General features: G+C 41.0%; 1 protein-coding gene across 5 annotated transcripts in view; it reads left to right on the top strand.

Annotated features, from left to right (window-relative positions):
- Nucleotides 1-20,148, top strand: part of mtcl1 (microtubule crosslinking factor 1) — a 77,184-nt gene that overhangs the window by 36,583 nt on the left and 20,453 nt on the right. For 3 of the 5 annotated variants that reach the window (XM_084911761.1, XM_084911764.1, XM_084911765.1), the window contains exons 4-10: nt 663-722; nt 1,866-3,254; nt 8,257-8,403; nt 11,012-11,113; nt 12,054-12,278; nt 15,440-15,610; nt 19,768-19,935. In XM_084911761.1, the coding sequence (XP_084767887.1) occupies nt 663-722; nt 1,866-3,254; nt 8,257-8,403; nt 11,012-11,113; nt 12,054-12,278; nt 15,440-15,610; nt 19,768-19,935 (2,262 nt within the window). The remainder of the gene's footprint in view (nt 1-662; nt 723-1,865; nt 3,255-8,256; nt 8,404-11,011; nt 11,114-12,053; nt 12,279-15,439; nt 15,611-19,767; nt 19,936-20,148) is intronic. The other 2 variants (XM_084911762.1, XM_084911763.1) reach the window with 2 other exon arrangements.

Genomic DNA, 20,148 nt, shown 5'->3' with positions numbered 1-20,148 from the left:
ATGCACCATGTGTCACTGAATCTGAGCCGGGATAAGACGTCGGTCACACTGAGCTATGAATGGGATCTAAAGCACCCTGGTGCATCATACATTACCAGACATGACAGACATTAAACCGCCTTTATCTGAGTTGAATAAAAAGCAGAATCGTCTCAAGGGCCATTTTAGTTGATTCATATAAATCATATATATTGTCTGTTCAATCTGCCGCTCCATTCAACCACAGAAAGAGTGACATGCTTGCCAGATGTTAGCCTTGGATGCAGGCTATTACCAGGACTGTCTCTGACAGTAATTATGTCATGATGTGCAATGTGATCTAAAGTAAACACTTCCTTATTAGATCTAGCTTTGACCTGATGATGCCAATGTTATATAACACATGCAGATAGATTAATGCGCTTCTTTTTTCCAGAGTCTTCTTCACATTAGGGAGTTGGCATACACATTAGCAAACACCATCATCGTGATTGTCTATATAAACACTGGCATCGTGATTTATGGAAATATCAATAGAGCTGCAGAGATCCTCCCTAATAGCCTTCTTATGTCTTTATCACTCTGCTTTAATGTTGGCATGTTTTAAAAATTTCCTTCCTTTTGTGCAGCAGTGAAGAAGTTTGTTTCTGATGAGGCGTTTCTTCTGTTTTGGTCTTTTACAGACTGCACTGAGGCGACGAGGTAGCAGGGAAACATTTAAAGACAAGAAATCCACAAGTCAGGTAAATAACAAAAAGATGTCAGTGTTATTCACACTGCAGAAAGAGAATAAGGCGCTTTTTTCAACCCTTTACAGGCGTGGATTAGCAGATTTAAAGAGAAAAGCAGCTTTGATAAAATTAAAGAAAAAAACACATCCTGAAGGCGGAAACAAAGAAATCACAACAAGAGGAAAGAAAATAGAAAAATAAGTGTGAAGTCAAAAGTTTAAAATGAGAAACCGTAAGTGAAGATAACAGGAAAACAACCAGGCTGCAACATTTAGGCTGAGCCTTCGGCAGAACATTTACTGTAGCCCGCTTACTGCTTTTATCCAGTTCAATAAATGTACCGTTGCCTTCTGGGCTAAATTATGTATCGCAGTGATTTCCAACCTTTTTTTCAGTTTATGTTTGGTCATTTTGGTACATTTTGTAGTCATACGTCTATTTGAAGGCAGAACTGGATGTTCATCGAAATTAGTTAAACACTTGACTCTTTATCCCCCTGTTTCTCATTCTTTTTAGCTAATTTAAGTAGTTTCTTAAATTATGCATCAGTAATAAACCATTTTCTGTTGCACTGCCATATTTATCAATCATTTATGCAATCTCTATAATTTAATTATCGAATCTATTATTTTCTCACTTTTAGTTCTAACAATTGGTGATTAGACCTCTGTTTTTTTTTTCTGTTTCCGTGGCTCACTGTGCACATTTTCTTCTTTTCAATAAATTTAGATTTATCATTAGTTTTTAAACTGGTTAATCTATCCATGCACTCCTTGCTGCTATACTGTATTTGCCACTTACTATGAACAAACGGATTTGGTGCTACAAAGCCACAGTCTGGAGGCATCGGTATTGACTTTTTAAGATAAAATAAACCTTTATTAGTCCCACGCATGGGACATTTTTTGGTTACGGCAGAAAGTACAAGTTTAAGAGCAGTAAAAGTTAAGAAAACCGCAATAAAATAGAATAAGATAAAATAGAATAACATACTATACAACAAGAATAAAAAAAACTATATACAATAGAATAAAATGCTCTGTTATAGTAGGAAAAAATTGCTGTTGGACTGGATTGGCACTTTTATTGGATGTTTTTAGACAATAACAAAAGTATGAGACGACAGCAGCTTTACTGTCATTTTTATTTCATTAGGAGGACAGTGCGGACCTCAGGTGCCAGCTGCAGTTTGCCAAAGAGGAGTCCAGCCTCATGAGGAAAAAGATGGCCAAGCTCGGCCGTGAAAAGGATGAACTTGAGCAGGAGCTGCAGAAGTACAAATCAGTTTACGGGGACGTGGACAGTCCCCTTCCCCTCGCGGAGTGCTCTGGCGGTGGCCCTCACACCACTCGAGAAGCCGAGCTACGATTGCGTCTCAAGCTGGTGGAGGAGGAGGCTAACATTCTGGGCAGAAAGATTGTGGAGCTGGAGGTGGAGAACCGCAGCTTAAGAGCGGAGAATGAAGACATTCGCTGTCAGTATGAAAGAGACTGCTTTGGGCGCGAGCCTTTCTCCAGCATGCCCTCATCTCCATATGGCGGCGATGCGCTGGAGTCGGCCAGTGAGCTTCGTCGCCATCTCCAGTTTGTCGAGGAGGAGGCTGAGCTGTTGCGCCGCTCCATCTCAGAGATTGAGGACCACAATAGGCAGCTTACGTCTGAACTCAATCGCTTCAAATTTGGTCCAAGCAGCACCTCTGGGGCCGTTGGTGAAGAAGGCAGTGAGGGGGTACTGTTTAAACCCGGGAACGGGGGCACGGGTAATGGCTCCAGTAGTGGGATGTTGATGGAGGAGCTTAAATCAGCCAGGATGCAGATCAACGAGCTGAGCGGAAAGGTGATGAAGCTGCAATATGAGAACCGTGTCCTCATGTCTAATGTCCAGCGCTGTGACCTGGCTGCACACTTGGGCCTGCGAACCGGCAGCCCTCGAGACAGCGATGCGGAGAGTGATGCGGGCCGGCGAGAAGCTGCAGAGGATGAGGAAGCAGGGCGACTTCTCCTCCTCCAACCGAAGAGAGAAGGACCTATTGGAGGTGAGAGTGACTCTGAAGATCTGTTTGAGAAAACAGCGACCACCTCGGGGTTTGGAAGCATCAAACCATCAGATGGCAGCGAGCTCAGTGCCACTGAACTGGCCAATCGTAGAAGGGAAGAGCGGGAGTCATTCGCTAATGTGAAGCGAGAGGCAGAAAGGCTCGGGAAGACAGTGGACCGTTTGATCACGGACACTGACAGCCTGATCTTTGAGGGCAGGCTCCTGGTGACGACAGGAGAGAGCCTCGAAGGCGGGGCAGCCTCTGGATCCAAACCAGACACTCAAGTCCTGGACACCATTAACACCCGCATGAAGGCTTTCCGCACTGAGCTGCACATCTTTATGGAGAAGCTGGACCACATAGGGGAGGGGCTGAGAGAAAGGACAGATGATCTGTCTCCCATGCCAAACCTCACAGAGTCCAGCAGCTTCCTGTCCACCGTCACCTCCATGTCTCGTGACTCTCCCATTGGCACGTTTGGCAGAGACCTGGTGACCGACTTCCAGGTAAGTTCAATGGATAGCCTTCTTCTGACCTTTTCAATACCATTCTGTACTGTAAGGTGACATGTTTTGGTACACAGAGATGTTCTTTTTCACTTTTGTTTTGACAATATTAAGCTTATGAGAAGCAAATATCAAGGCTTCATTAACTTGAAAAGCAGTAGGAAACATTAAATTGTCCAAAAAATGACTTTAACTAGCAGGCAAAATTAAGATGGATACGAGTATACCCAGTGGTATATTGTAAATGTGAGAATTCATTTAGGTTTGAGTTAAATGTCCCTAAGTGTGCATTCATTAGTACACATTTATGGCCAAAATAAACTAAATGAGAGTCGAAGTCAGTTGAAAAAACATCTCTAATTAAAGGTGCAGCTCTAATTGGCGGCTCATCTTTAGCAGGACACACACTGCACAGCCGTGCCTGTCAAAAGGAATCTCATTAAAGAAAAACGGCGTGAAGGATGGGTTCGGACTTTTTCATTGTCTATCTTCATATAATGCTCGTATGTTGAGTTATGAGAGTGAAGGCTCAATATAATCTTTCAACTCCAATGTAAGAAATGAGGGGTAAAATGTAGGAAAAGTTCCTGTTCTGTGTAAAAATCTGCTTATGAAACTGCGCATGAAAACTTTGGGGAGTTCTGCTGCCGCTGTGGCTGCCTCATACCACACAGGACGCGTCGTAGAGAAGACACTTTTACATTCCCTATCTTGGGTGCATAAGTATGTTCATACTGACAAGTGAGACTGCATGAAGTAGTCGTAGTATAGTAGTAGTATATTTTTGTAGTGTGGTTTGGGTTAGTGTAGGTATATAATGGTAGTAAACGGGAGGTAAGGAAAGCAAAAGCCTTCATCTGCTATCTTTGGGTATTTATCTTGTTGATTTTCAGTGTCATTGAATCCTCCGGCCTGTTTACATTTAGTTTTGAAATATGTCTTAGAAGGTCAGATCATAAGTGGGCAGTGGTTAATACAAGTGTAGATGACTAGTAGATGTAGATGAGACGCTTTGTGATATGATAGCTTTTGTGTTTTGGTTAAGCCACAAATCTATTGGAGTATTAATTCTAATGCGTCCTTCAACATTTTCCAAGGCAGAAATTAGGTTCCCCGCTAATTTCAATAGTTGGAACAGTTCGTTTAGCATTTTATTTTCTATGCTAGGACTTGCAACACAAATTGGGCACCTGATTGGTGTACAGGGACCTTTAACCTCTAGTGCCAGTATTCACAAAGTGTAGGCCAATGACAGCCTTTTCTTGGTGCATCAAGATAGGAAATAATAAGCTTCGTGTCATACTACACCAATTCAAAACAAGATTAAGAGAATTTGAACTGTTCTGTTTTATATGTCATAGCACTCTAATCCTTGGTACCTGAATACAGTTGATGTAAATAAATGCCATCGGTAATGAATAAAAAATATAAAACTGTAAAAGAATTGTAATTACAACTATAAACCACCACTCTGGAAGGATTTGTTACAAGTAGAGTGAGGGGAGTTTTCGCAAATGTTAGGCAAATATGTAAACCTCTACACTGCAGCTCTTGGCTCCCTAAATTGGACCTCCGTCCTTGACAACCTGTTTATGACTTGGACAGTAATAAAACACCTGAGAGGCACATGATAAACAAATGCCCAAGATGGATTTTAAAACAAAGTGTAAACAGGCTCTCTGATTCTTTAGATTAAACACGAGATATCAAAAGTTACCTAAGAGACAATGAGCTTGTTGCAGACAGACGTTTGGCAGTTAAATGCTTTGAAGCATCTCAACTGGTCAACCAGCAATAAGGAAACTGAGCTAAGGGTTAGATAAACTGGAAAAGATCCGAACCGTAAGCTTTAAAGGAACATTGAGATTGAGGGCCTTAATAAACCTCCAGGGCTTTAGTAACACACAGCGTCAGGCCCCACACTCACCCCAGCTCGACCACACTGGCACCACCGCCACCCCTCCCCAGACCCACTGCCACCACCATTGCTTCCTGCTGCTGTTGCTGCTGCTTTCACATCTGCATCTTCATGCACATCCTCATAGCCAGAAGCCCTGCCTGCCTGCCTGCCTCCCTCTCCATGCACTCACTGTCTGCAGATGCCCTGCTTCCAGTCAGCCAAGGCCAAAGGAGAGTGGCTGGCTTAAGAGGGTGCTTGAAAGGGTGCTTGGTGTGAATGGAGTAAGTACTAAAGGAGTTTAGCAGCTTCTTCCACTTGGCTCGACTTTCTTGACACTACAAATTGCCGCATGAAGTTCAGTTGGTATTTTTCTCTTTATAGCTCCGCTGCACGATACTATCATTACTGTGACTCATTATGACACAAAAATGGTGTAGCTGTTATGTTTGCACAACATATCATCACGCATACACAGACACACGTGGGATTGGATACTCCATGGTGTTGTCAAGGAGACAAACCATAAAAATGTGTGCACTCACTAAAATAACCTGTGCTAGACCAAAAAAACGTTGTTGCATGGCAGTGTGAGTTGCCTGTGGAAGAACCTCGCTGGCTGGCATCCTGCTTTCTGTCCTTGTTTTATCGCGTCCTTGTTTTATAGTGTAAATCAACATGTCAACATACAGTGTACTCTACCAAAGCAGGTTCATTATTCCTGTGCTGCATGATCAGGCCGACATCTTGGATGTCATTTCTAATTAGCCAGACTGTCGTATGGAATAAAACAAACAGCTCTTTAAACATCTCTCCCTTGAAGAACCCAGTGTGCTTTGTAGAGATAATAGAGTGAAGCTGCCTCCATACTCATTCTGTCCAAGGACTTGTTTCTGCTTTGCTCCTCTGCCTGTAGGATTCACTTGTTAGTCTGGGTGAAGCTGGGTGGGTTAGTTAAAGCTAACCGCTGAACTAACAACCTTGACTTGTTCCAAAAAAAGAAAAGAAAAAAGCCTTCAAGCACTGAGAGCTGCTGAAGGTGGATTAAGCTTCAGAATGTAATTAATGTAGTTAATGTGTGTGTAATAAATTTAAATATGAAGCTCTTTATAAAAGTGCATTCAGAAAGGAGTAAAAATAGGCATTTTCATGTAATTATTTTGTAATTTTTTTGTAATTCTACCTGAAAATTATCATTAAAATGTCTCTTTATGACTAAGTATGTTGTGTCAATAAGAAGCATATTAAATGAATTATACAATTTAAGATTTGTTCTCGATTAAAACATTCATATGTATAAATTCACCCTTAAAAACACTGATTTTTTTTCCTACATTATAACTAACCATCTCGGTATTTTCTCATTCTCAGATTTCTCTCAGTTATAATTATGACAATTTATCTATTTGAAAATATTTTTATTAACGTGAGTTCCAAATCACAAAAATGGCTCGGCAATACTGAAATTTTGTAATAACATTGTGATAATGAAACCTCAATTATATTGAGAGCAAAACCCTTAAAATGAAAAATGCAGGTTTTGTGATTATGGGATTTTTATGATATTAAAATGTTATAATAAAAACAACAGCTTAGTTTGAAAATATTCTTGTAATAATGACAAAAACCTCATATACTTATTTATGAGGCTCTGAAGAAGTTGTTCTTAACTTAGAAGATAGTTTCTGAATGATTCTCAAACACTCATGGAAAATATTGTCAACATTGCAAGATATAGAAAGAAAAACTATAAGAAATTAGAGCACATCCTGCATTAGGATTGCAACAGCTGTAACACCAATTATATCTCACACTGCAGCCATGTAAAATATTAAATGTTAAATATTCTCTAAACTTATTTGATATATAGAATAAAATGCATTAAAAGAGAGAGAGACTCTGTGACAGAGGCGTAAAGAGGGAAAAAGGACCATGGGCCCCCTGGTGCCCCTTATTCAGTAATCATAAGATGGATCCCATCTATCTTTTGACCCCAGCTACCTATTTATTAAACTTTTGGGAACAACAATTTACAATGTTGCTGCATTTTTGCATTGACAAAACCCAAACAGACAAACACACATGACAAAATTCCCAAAGCTGCATTCGGTGGATTTCCTGCTAAAGTTTCGTTGGCAACGCTAAATTTTCGAAAGACGACACGGACTCACAAGGTGGAAACAATAAAAGTCGCTCTGTTGTAGCATATAAACTTACCATTGTTTTTTTTCTTTGATAAATACCTTACCTCTTTGGTATGATGACTTAACTGCTTGCTAGTAGCAACATTACACTCGAAGAAACGTGTGAGCACTGCTACAAAGGAAGCAACTAGCATGTTGCTACAAAAGCTTGACCGAAGCCTCCAATGACTTCAGTGTATTTTCAATGCTGTACTGTCTGAAAACAATGTGCATCATACAGGCTCAAGATGCAACTTCCCTTTAGTTTACTGCTTCTACAACAAACACGGCTGTGCACGGGCATGTGTTGAAAACCTTTAGCGTGCTAGCTCTGCAGTTTGCCGCGGTATCTCTCAGCTGTTGGTTTGGACTCATGTATCCCTCATTGCATGCGCTTCATAACAAGTGTTTTGCATTCTTTTCCTCCCCGATTCCCTCTCTTTGTTCCTCTTTGTGTTCCCGCCAGATGTTTCAGCCCATGATTTTGTTCATCCTCATTCTCGTTCTCTTCTCATCTCTCTCATACGCCGTCATCTTTAAGTTGGTCTTCCTCTTTGCGCTCTTCTTCGTACTGTAGTCCGTTTGTTCTTCTCCACATCATGTAGTCTGTTAGTTGATTATTACCCCCCCCCCCCCCGGCTTATCTTCTTTACCCATTTTCTGTTTTTGTTTTTTCTCTGCCCGCTTTCTCGTCCCCCTCACACTGTTTGGTGTCTTCTGTCTTTGTTGTCCACAACCCACCTCACACATCTTTCCCTCTCCAATACCACCATCACCACCACCACCACCTGCACCCCTGTATCCCGCACCTGTCACCCATCCCCCTAATCCCTTACACCCACCATCCACACTACCCCCCACCCCCACCCCCTTTCCCCTCCCTTCCCTCTCCTTCCCTCTCCCCACCCCACGACACTCACAGTCCGGTCAGAGGGATGAGCTGGAGTGGCGTCTAGGACAGGAGCGAGGCGTGGAGCCCCAGAGCCAGAGCCAGGGTGGGGGCCAGGCCCAGAGCAGGGGAGCCACTGGACTCACTAGGTACCACAGGCCCCTGGCTTTAAAAGTAGAGGTCAGTGCCTCCTCCATCTCCCTTCTGCTAAGTCTGAACCATAAATCTGGACAGTTTTTCTTTTTCTTTTTTTTTTGACCTGAACACTGTTTTTATATTACTCCATTGCCAACTGATTCAAATGCTCCGCAGGGTGAATAACTGTCAAGTGCAGCTCTGCAGGATGAATGTAAACTCCAAACAGCAACTCCAAAACTAACTCAAACATTTAAATCTCAACATATTGATATGTGCAAAGCTTTGAGACATCCTATTTACATATTTTATTTCCTCTCCTGAGAGTTGCAGCTCTCTATCTCCAGATTTTTCTAGCGCTAACCTGACACAAGTATTTAAGATACAATGAATGCAGAGCTTACCTTGGAAGTGATCTGTGCATGCCAGCTGATGATATCTGTTCTGTTACACCTGTGACATTGTTTGGTGATAGTCAGGGGTTTACAGTTTGGAGTTGATTTTTGGAGTTGACTCAAGTTGAACACTTAGGTACAGGTACAGGTCAAAGTTCGATTTCACAGATTACTTATAAATTAAAGAAAAAAAGCATAAGTTATGTTTATCCCTAACAAAGGCATCTTACATTACATCCAAAGACACTCCAAATTTGGCTGATTGTAAATGACAGTGGGTTAAATTTGAACTGTCCAGAAGGCTTCTAAGTCCAGCATGTCTAGTGACACTCCAGCCACGGTCACTTCTTGATGAACACGATGTCACTTCATCCACTCGCTCTACTTCCACACTAAAATCCACTCCCACAGCTACTGATGTTCAATTTATTTTATTTCTCCTTTGGTTTCACATTTTCTTCTTTCTTTGAAAATTTGTATCACCCCTGGACACTTTGATGCCAGGAAACTTTAGGGAAACTTTGATGTAGTGGACGAGAAGTAGGTTTGATTACCGATAAAAGTTCAAAGGAGCTTGAAAACTTGAAAACAACTCATTCATTGCAGCAGATTTGCTGATCCTGTATGCATCTGCGGGTGGGCGGGCAGTTTGTTGCTCTTTTAAAAAGCAGCCGTGTACAACTGCAGTACATTAGGATGACTTGTTAGGCCTGTGTGTGTATTTAGTGTATTATAGCTGAATCTGCAGGCAGTGCACTCTGCAACGATGCCCTCTGGCTCTGGTTCATCACTACCAGTATTACTTTCGTGATTCAGCATATTTAATGTATGTAAAAGTGCAGCTGACACAGGCGAACGACAATACCCACACCCCTCCCCTCACACACACAGAAGATCAAAGACCTGAGCGCTACCAGCACACATCATCTCAGGTCTGGTAGCTCGTTCGGTGACTCGGCTGATTAATAAACTGGCTGTGTAATCGCAGGACACCGTGATTCATAATCGCTGCCTCATGTTTGTGCTCATAGAGAAATTGCCGGTTGTTATGTAATGCAGAGCACTGGCAGCAGCGACAGCGATGTGACACACAACTATTACAGTTACAGTTATAGCACATTCGTGTGGATTTCTTTTTATCCCCGCGCTCTCTGCTGCAGTATAATCTGCGAGGTGCAGTGAATGAATGGGGAAAGCAGCTTGGATATGGCAGGATTAGCAGTGCACTGTTGGCCTGTGTGATTTGCATTTGACATTGGGCTGACAGGGAGGCGATCCAGGGTCAGTACACGCTGAACAGCTCAACTCGCTGTTGGAGGGTACAGTATAGTCCCAGCAAAGGATAGAGAAGAGAAATCGCATTATAAATTGCTGCAATTTCCAAATTGTCAGTCTGCAGTTTGGGGTATTTTTAGAAGGAAAGATGCGGATGTCTTATGAAAGAGCTGAAGATCAAAGACAAATCATCACATTCAAAACCATAAACATGGACATATCATTTCCCTAAGAGCATTTTTATCTCACTTGTAGTTAAACAAATTTTGCCAATTCCTTTTGCAGTTGGCATGTAATATTTTAGCTTTAATTTTTTTTAGCACCACATTTTTTTTCCAGCATTTTAATTATTTTAATGCACTTTATCACTTGGTAATTTTTGCAAGTTAGTTAATATTTAATTGGATATTAACTCATTTTCATATTTAAAGATACGCTTTCAGAAAACTTTTACACAAAAGAATCAGTTCAACTGCAAATTCTCCATTTATTAGTGCATTAACAATTTTCGCATGTTTAGAAAGATTTATTTTGGAGATAGAAATCATTCTACACCTGCCCGATTAGACATGAAGCAAATGTAACTCTTTGGTAATTCACAAAAAATGAAAAAGTCCAGTGCTTGAAATTTGATCATAAAGCTTTGATGCTGCTAAATAAAGAAACAGTCCAGCCTGAAATGAGCAGCATTAAATCCTAATCATTTCTCGAGATGCTGCTGAAGAAGCTTTAATGGGGTTTTTTTGCTTGCACGAAACTCAGATCTCATTTGAGGGTTTGTTTTTCCCTTCATCTTCCTTGGTGAGTTTTTATTTTGCAGTGGATTGAAAATTATAAATATGATCAAGTAGAATAATCTCGCCCACAAATCCCTGTTTGACTTTCAATTATAGCTTCAAGACCGATCGTGAGACATCGGTATGTGTGTAAATTTATCCAGGGATATGGTTAAATAATTGTTTGCTGTGCTGTTGTGGGTTCAGCTCCGGGACACGCCTGCTTCTGACATCCAGTTTCGTCTGGATCACGAGCGAAGGATGAGGGCGGCAACGGAGGAACGGGAGGCCGTCGCTTCTCTGCCTCAGGTACGGTTATTCAGTCTGAACGCCTTCAGAGAATGAGCGCAGGAGCAGCGGCATCACTCTTTGCTCGGTTTTCTATCTTTGCTGGTTGAGCAGAATTTTAAGTGCACAACACCATCTGATGGGAAAGAAAGTTTCAGTGTTTTTATTGAATGAATATTTTTAGACCAACACTGATGTCATACAGTCTTCAGTATGCGTTATCAATGAAACTGCTCTTCATTTGATTCAAGTTTGAGTTTAATTCTACTTAGCTTTGCAACAAAATTTGTTTTTGTTCATAATTTTGTCTTTTTTGGTACTTTATGATTCATCCCCAACTGTCTCTTGGGTAATTTGATTCCAAATCATCAAATTTCTGACCATTTTCTGCTCAACTGTCACCAATTTACATATAAACTTTATGGTCCAGAGTTTGATGATTTATACTGATTGATGTGAAATTTTAGCTTTATATATCAGATACCTTTTAAGATATAGTTTTTGAAAAATGGGCCGTTGACCCACTTCCAACACACACACATCTCAAAAACTATTGAACATAAAAACCTGAAGTTTTCACTGGCCTCTTTATTACCATCAAAATGAATCAGGATCCATAATCTGGCACATAATACATTTTCTTTTAAAAACAAGTTTGTGGATTGGCTGGTTAAAATGTGAAAAATTATTCAAATTTTTCAGTGCTGTAAAGCATTCTTGCAAAGTCTCATATTTGACGACACACTAAAGAAAAACTTCACACTGGAAAAGACGACTAGTGACAGTTTCTCAGGTGTATTTTACAATACCATAAAATAAAACATATACGTTTTAGCATGCTGGAGTACAAAAACAAAGATATTAGTGGAAGGTCAAATCCAAATAAACAAAGATTTTATATGTATGTGTGTATTTGATCTGTTTTGTTTATTTCACTATATGAATGGAGTTTTTTTTGCAGCAGGATGATGAGCATTTATGTCTGGAGGCCCAGCGTGAGGGTCTGGAGCTGCAGGGCCTTCAGACTCACGAGGTGCCCTGGGCTCAGGAGAGAGCCATGCTGCAACAAGAGGTCCGCCTCTATAGACGCAACATCATCATCATCTACATGAAGCTCAGGTGGATCCTTATGCACTGGAGGCTCGGACGCAAGGAAGACTCTGGAGACGACGCGGTGCACCCAGAGGTGAGTCCGACAGGGGTTTTGTGGACTTACTTGTCGGCGGGCCCGCGGTAATTAAAGGGTTAAGCTTTTATCGATGAAATGATTCTTTTCATTGCACCAGAAACCAGACACAAGTGATGATGAAGCAAAGAAATAATTGTTAATAAAATAATAATTAGGGAATGAAAGGGAAAGGATCAAAGAGTTAAAGCAGAAAATAAAAATTTTTCTTCTTTTTTTTAACTTTTGCCCCGCAGCCAGCTGAGTCTGATGAATTTTTCAATATTTTTTGCTTCACTCTCTTGTGGGGGACTTTGCACAGAATCCAGAAACAGTTGTTGGTTTTACCTTTTGCATCATCCATGAAGATGATCTGGTGCACAGAAGTCAGGATTTTGGATTCATTCCATTACTCTCATCATCCAGTGAGAATTAAAGGTAACCGTGGATATACTGAATAATAAATAAAGTTCCAGGAAGCTGTAATTCAGTGCAGATATGCTGTCGGAGTAACCCAAATCCCTTAAAAATGCTGCAGATAAGGTGGGTTGTGGTTTAAGTCAATCATTAGGAACAACACGAGGAAAACGACAACAAACAAGTGACTCATCCTGATTCACTTCCAGCCCTGTGCCTCTTACTGGTGTGTACGTCCCACCTGCAGGACCGATGGTTAATTGGTTGGCCGGCTGATTGAGCGACTCCATTAGTTGCTCACCTTGTTGATTCAGCGGTCGATGTTTTCCTTGTTATCTTCTCCTGCCCCTGGTTGATTAAACTCCTAATTTATAAGATTCATGTGTTTAGTTTTCTTTTTCTTAGATGAATACACTCACTGGATTACTCTATGCACCGCAGCCAGCAGTGATAACTTCTTTTCCTTTAATTTTCTCCTGATGGACAATTTATTTTCTTTCTTTGAATGAGCTCTTTTTGCATAATTCTGTGCTGCTGTTTCTAAATCCCTCGTTTTTTTCTATCCTGACTCATCGAAGCCTAATTTGTGTACAGATGGTGGAGCAGCGAGTTACCAGCAGGTTTCTTTCTGTGTGTTTACATCGTCCTTATCTTACCTTGACCTTAAATCTCAATTAAACTTGATTTTTTTTTATATCCTTTAATCATCATAATACCCTCAAAGAGCTTTACAGTCCTTAGATTCAGAAACCGTAAAGCAAATTGATGCTTCTCACCTTTAAAAAACAAAAAAAAGGTTGAAAAAAGAAAGAGCTGCTGAACTTATTTTGGTGTTTAGTCTGCAAAGGCTCAAGGCTGCTGAGACCATGTGTTTGAGATTGCGCTGGCTTTGTTGTTAGAATAACTTCAGTTTATTGACGCTAAACATGATCGGAGAGGAAAACCCTCCAATCACGTGGAGAGAATAATTAATCTACTCAAATTCAAGTAACTTTATTTATTCACGATTCTATATTGAGAACATTCTCATTGTCCTGTGTCAGGACACTTGAAGCAAAAGCCATCCTAGTAAGAATAATAAATACACTCAAATTTACACCACCAATAGAAGATGGCGTAGTTGTGAATAAGTTTACTTTACTTCGGGCAACTTTTACACAACTGTAAATCCTGGATGGGGTCAGCCTTCAATCAGAACATCCACCTGCAGGCTGGATAAGCCAAGTAACGAGTGTCCCCTAGCAAGACGGTGAACCTCAGATTGCCCTGATGGGTGAATGCAGGATGTAGTGTGAACCATAAGAGGTTTAAATAGCATTAAAGAGCATTAAATACAATTTAAAAAGCATTAATATGGTATAAGTATAACACATGAAGAAATCAAATGAGTCAGCTTCAGTTGCTTCTGCTGTGTTTTTTCTGTCAGAGTGTCGAGAAACATTTGAAATCTTTTGGATTTTTTTTGCTTGTTTGTTTTGGGTTTTTTGAGGATCTTCTGATTGATGCACTCCATAGACCTGAATGAATGATTTTTGCCTCTAGGCTGTTTCCCTGGAACAGAAAGCATAAAGAGCACTGAGCTCCTCTAACTGACAGGGAAGGCCATACTACACTTCTGTACAAGTCACACTGAGAAGGCTGTGATATGTAACGTCTAAAGCACAAAGCAGCAAGCACTCTATCCGCCTCTTAATCGTGCAGGGGCATTGTCATTTTAAGTGTGTACAGTCCAATGCCTCAAATACGGAAAGATCTGTAAGTGCACGCCGTTCCTTCTGCAAATGTTCTCCATGATTCCCTTCACTGCTGACCTCGGTCAGACGTATGTCTTTGCTGACATGCATGCAACGATATATAGGACGAAACTACATTTCTAGTACCAGGACCAGGGTTCCGTTTCACAGACTCAGAGTATAATAGAAACTAGTCCAAAGCAGTTCAGTCAGTGGCAATCTTAACTCGGTAATCCCAAGTATGTTTGAAACATGAGTTTTTTTAAACTTTTACATCATAAGTGTGATTTTGTGTGTGTGTGTGTTATTTAATGTGCAACTAGCTGCTATTTTTTTTAAAGGTTTCACGGCATTACACCACGCTCGATCATTTGTTTTGCTTTCTATCTGTTGCATCAAATTTATTAGAGTTACAGCCGAGAATTTTTGGAACAAGTTCAATAACATCGGTATCTGCGGCGTTACAGAGCTCCCATTTATTAAAAATGCCCTTTTTCCTTTTTTCGCTGGAGTTTTGCCTCACTGTCACCTGGTGATAAGGAGACAGCGACTTATTGTGTTTCAAAATTCTCCCATGTGTCTCTTATCCTTGGAGCCCAGAGATTTTCATTTGAGGGCTTAGAGTTGTGGAGCTTTGACTGACTGAATTTCGAGGATGTTTTTCAGGTGGAAAATTAAGGAATTAAATGGGTGAAGGAGCAGATTATCCAGCTGTCAAAAAAGGGAAAAAATAATAATAATTTTTGCATAACTTAAGTGAGAGTTCATTTCCTCCAAAATAACCCAGACTGAATACTTGTGTGGTTTAAACTCACGGGTATGGATTTTGAGCAGGACTTGTTGTTCGTATTAGATAGCTCAGATGTGTTGGTGAAAGACTTGGGTGTGTCACTACCTTCTGTCTGTTGCATGCTGGGAAGGGCTCAGCAATTGTGAGCCTGAAACAGAATGTGTTGGTACACAACAAAAAAAACCACAAACTAAGCGCACGAATGAAAACATGGCTTTTTGTTGCTCTATCATCTGTTCCAGTTTGAGAAGTTGGAGGGCTTCCCAGAGTTGGGAGTGATCATGGAGCAGGCGGAGGGGGAGTCAGACCGAGACGACAGACTGTGTATACCACAGACTCCAGGGGACGTCCCCGACACCACACCCATCATCCCTCTGCCGTCACCTGACCGTCACCTGCAGCACCAAAGACAGGTACAGCGCCTCTTACAGCAGCTCCACTGTCACACACGCTTAATGAAATGTAAAAAGGCAGACACCGTTTTAGAGACACCTGTTCAGCTGCTCATTAACATGATTAGTTGATTAGCCAATCATATGGCAGCGACTTAGTCTTTCGTGTCATGGAGGCATGGTCAAGAAAACCTGGTTTAGAAATTGATGAGTCTCGACTTCTGCTGCAACATTCAGATGGTGGAGTCAGAATTTACTGTAAACATGATGAAACCATGAAACCATCCTGGCTTGTATGAATAGATCAGGTTGCGAGTAGGGCTGTTTTTTTGGCACACTTTGGACCCCAAAGTACCAACTGACCGTCATTTACCTGCCAGAGTTGACCTGAGTATCATGTCCATCCCTTCATGACCACAGTGTGCCCTGATCTCTATCCAGTTAGAGCCTCTTCCCACCTTGAATCCGACACTCTTTGCAAATTCTCCCAAACTGAGCCCCAGTAATGTTTTCATTTATTGCAATTTTAATCCGTGTGGATAAGATCGTCTTTTTCTGTTGCACGTTTAGGGCAAAGATCTGAAATTGAGTCATTCATCTGGTGGAGTCTTTCTGGGCACTGTAAAGAGCAAAAGCTTGTTAATGGTCCCTCACATAATAACTCTCACTTACTGTGTTCAAAAGCATGAATTTGGCAACCTTAGTATAATACGAGCACAGCGTGCATCGGAAATGTAATAAACTTGGATAGGATGTCAAGTTTGAGGCACGATGACTGTACGATGGTATTACTGAATGAAAAAAGGGCTTTGGCTGCAGTTCTACTACTATTTGTTTCAAGCTACATCATCCTTAGTGTAGTTATGATAACACGGTTTCTTTGTTCTTTCTTCAGCACAGTTTTCTGGATGAATGAATTTATATTTTCAGAATGACCGTGAGCTCTAACACAAACAAAAAGGTTCAAAGCTGTGTTTAGTAAAACAGAGTGGAATACAGTTAAATGTAATGGAGACTTCAGTAACTGTTAAAAGAAAACACATCAAAAGTTATACCCTTTTTTTTTCTCTTTCATTGTGTGCAAATGAGTGTTTGGCAGATATTCATTGGAGTTGCTTGGCACAGTATGCACATGGGAATTCTGACCTACATAACTGGTTAGAGACGATAATTATTTTGGGTAAACCCAGTTTTATGCTTCTTGTTTATGCAAACGTCAGGAGACAAAAGGAGCTTCCTTTTTTGGAGTTTCTAGATCTTTCATGTGATGAAATCTCCTCTCAGCTGTACCTCAGCTGACCCCTCTGTTAAAGTAAAGAAAGCAGCTAGACATTTTGGGTCGAATGCATTATTAAGCAGCACTAAGTGCTCTACTTTGTCGTGTTTTGATTTTTCCCAGCATCTCAAAAATGGTGTGTACAATAATCTGACATTGTAGCTTCAGTATGTGAGCAGTGAACAAGCCTGCATAGTAGGTTAACGTGAGGGCAGAAATGCAGACTTGATATAGTAAGCATTTGCACACGTGCAGCAGAGCAGAGCAAGCACAGATCATAGGTCCTGCAGCCAGAGTGAGATATTAGTGACTTAAAATAAGATTATTTTAAGATTTGAAAGGGCCACTCACAGTTCTCAGTGACAACCAGAGAAGAAAGTAGGCAGAAGTCAGATTGGTGATGAAGAAATCCTTCATTTCTTCGGGTACTGCAATTGGCTGATATGATTGAAGTGCTTAAGCATATATGAATAGCCTTCATACGGCAGATAAGTTCTGCAGTCGTTGTGAACTTTCATCACATTTCTGGTAGGGAGAGCTCCTCCTTTTAATTAGACTAAGCAGTCTGTGAACGTGGTGTTTTTCCAGCAGCTGAATGTTGACGTCTAGCCGTTGACTTCACAGCACTCAGATACTGACGTCACCGGTTTTGGCAACGACGTTTGAACCAGATTGTGGTTTTTGTGTTGCTGCTTAAACATGGGCAGGATCTTCCATTCACTCCACTTTCCTCAGTCATTCATACGAGGTATAAACGCTGTTTCTGGTTGTTGATGCTGAGACTGATGCTAGAAATTCACTGCTGTTGCTAGCATAATACTAGCTTTAAATCACAATGGTAGATGATGTTGTAAAGTGGCTCATTGTGCTGTGACAACCTACATATTTAAGAGAAAGTAAAGAAGTAAAGAAATGCTTCATAGGAGCCGATTTATTTCTTTAAAACTTGGCCCGTGGTCCTCATTCTTTATATTAAACTCACTTGTAGAATTTGTTGTGTTTTATAGCGACTTCTGAGTGAAGGTGATTGCTCATTCTTGTAGTTATAGAAATGTGAGACCTGTGAAACCTTGATTGTTTTTATCCTGTGGCCTTACAAGCACAACAGGAGGCAGGCTGTAAAAGCAGAAAGTGAGTTTTACTTCAATAGTACAGGTTCAAGGTTACAAAAACAGGCAGACGGGGAGCACAGGGAGGATCAGGCTGAGGCAGAACCCAAAGTATGAGGAAAGGTTAAGAAAACAGAATGCTTGAAAGGTCAGGCATCAAGATAATCTACCAAAGGTGGAGGTGTATGTACTGAGGACTGGTGGGAGTGGCTGGTCAGAAGAAGCATAGGAGCAGGTCATAAGAAAACAAAACCCAGGCTGAATGATTTTTGCGACTGTGACGTCTGCTAGATATGAGGTCTTCTGGTGAAAGTGATATAAATGGTCAAATGGCCCCTTTGTTTTTAATCTTGTACGGGTGAAAATGTACTACTATGAAAACTGTAACAACTGTGAAGGATATAAACACACAGGGAGTTAAAAGAGGGGAATAGATAATAAATGATCGATGAATCTGAATCATAGGAAATCCACCAGCAGGCTAAGCCTATAGCAGCATAACTAAAAGCTGATCAGCCTTGATTAAATCAGAATCAGAATCAGTTCCAGGACTAACTTTACGTGTTATCAGAAAGGAAACTTTTATGTCTTTTCCTAAAAGTAGAGAGGGATATCTGTGTCCTAAATCCAAACTGGGAGTTGGTTCCTGATAGCTGAAGGCTCTGCCTCCCATTCTACTTTTAGAAACTCCAGAAACAACAAGTAAGCCTGCAGTCTGAGAGGGAAGAGCTCTATTGGGAAAATATGATACTAGTAAGTCTTAACAATATGATGGAGTCGAGATCAAGATTTTAAATTCAGTTCTGGGGCTAATATGGGAGAAATATCTCAGGTTCTTTTCTCAGATCATTCATCATGTACTCCGTAGATGGGTTCTTCATTAAATTTGAACATTTTTTATTGTTTTACACTAAAAGCAACGGGAAAATTATGAGTTTACTGTGCAAGAAATTCTCTGACATGGCCCACTTAGGATCATATTGGGCTGCCTGTGGCTCATTAATTAAACTGAGTTTGACTTCTGTTATATAGAGTATGCTAGAAAGGTAAAAGCGCAGCTATTTATATTCCTTTTATAATGAGAGCCTCAGTCTTTGGATACTTTTTTCCTCTTATCTTTGTTTTGGTATTATTTACCCTAAAAACATAAATAAAAAAATGAACTATAGAAGACTCAAGCAAACAATAGTTTGCAACTATTGCGCTCATGTTATGTTCTCAGAGCCGGCAGCGCTGTAGTGACACCTCGAGGTGATCAGACTCTTTTTGTGATTCACTGCCTCCTGCCAAGACCTGAAGCCTCTCCACAGCAGGACCACCAGAGGCAAACAGCTCTGCAAACACCTCTCTGAGCAGACAGCTCAGGCAAGCACCGCTGTTCGTTCCCCTGTGCTCGACTGGATGCTGCTGCTCATGTAGCCATGAGCCATACGAATCCGAATCCAGATCCTGGATGACGAAAGTTTTTGTTGCAACCGTAATTAGCGCATTGCTCAGAAGTTCTGAAGGAATTTTAAACAGTTTTTTATTCTCACCCAGCTTTCAGCTCTATACTCGATGAGGTCAAAAAAAGGACAAGGATAGAAAAAAATAGAGTAGAATAGACAAGAAGAAAAGTAAAATTGATTTTATAAAACGCTCACAAAGCAGGTTCATCCCGAGGTGATTCAGAGAAAAAAGGACGCGGGTTGAACGAATCACAGTTTTCAAGATAAGGATTCTGAGTGTGTTCGTTCACAGTTTGCCCAATGTGTGTTTCTGATGATTGTTTTGTCTAAATCCTGTTCGTGCAGTTCGGCGAGACACGTCGAGTGCTGCAGGTCTTGCGGACGCTGCTGGAGGAGTTTCGAGAGGAGCTGCGGGAGGAGGAGGCGCGGCGATGCCAACTGCAGCAATCCTACGCCAATGACAAAGCCGCCTGGGAGGTCAAGTGGGCAGAGATGAAGTGCCATGTCGCCCAGGTACAGATGGCGTCTCAGCACCCACCTTTAAAGGGACAGGACACAATCTGCTTTTTTTTTTTTTTGCCTATTCGCACTCAGAGAAAGCCTGTTTTGTTTTCCCTTTTTTCTACCTGTAAGCTCACTGCTCCTCTTTGGCCAGTTTTCCATTTTGAAAGTAAAGCGCTGGAATGAATAATAACTCTAAATAGTGTCTTAAACCATATCACATCT

The sequence above is a fragment of the Perissodus microlepis genome, chromosome 18 (assembly GCF_051167445.1).
Source record: "Perissodus microlepis isolate ML-2025 ecotype Zambia chromosome 18, ASM5116744v1, whole genome shotgun sequence".
NCBI classification, from domain to species: Eukaryota; Metazoa; Chordata; class Actinopteri; order Cichliformes; family Cichlidae; genus Perissodus; species Perissodus microlepis.
This window is presented reverse-complemented; position numbering and strand designations above follow the sequence as displayed.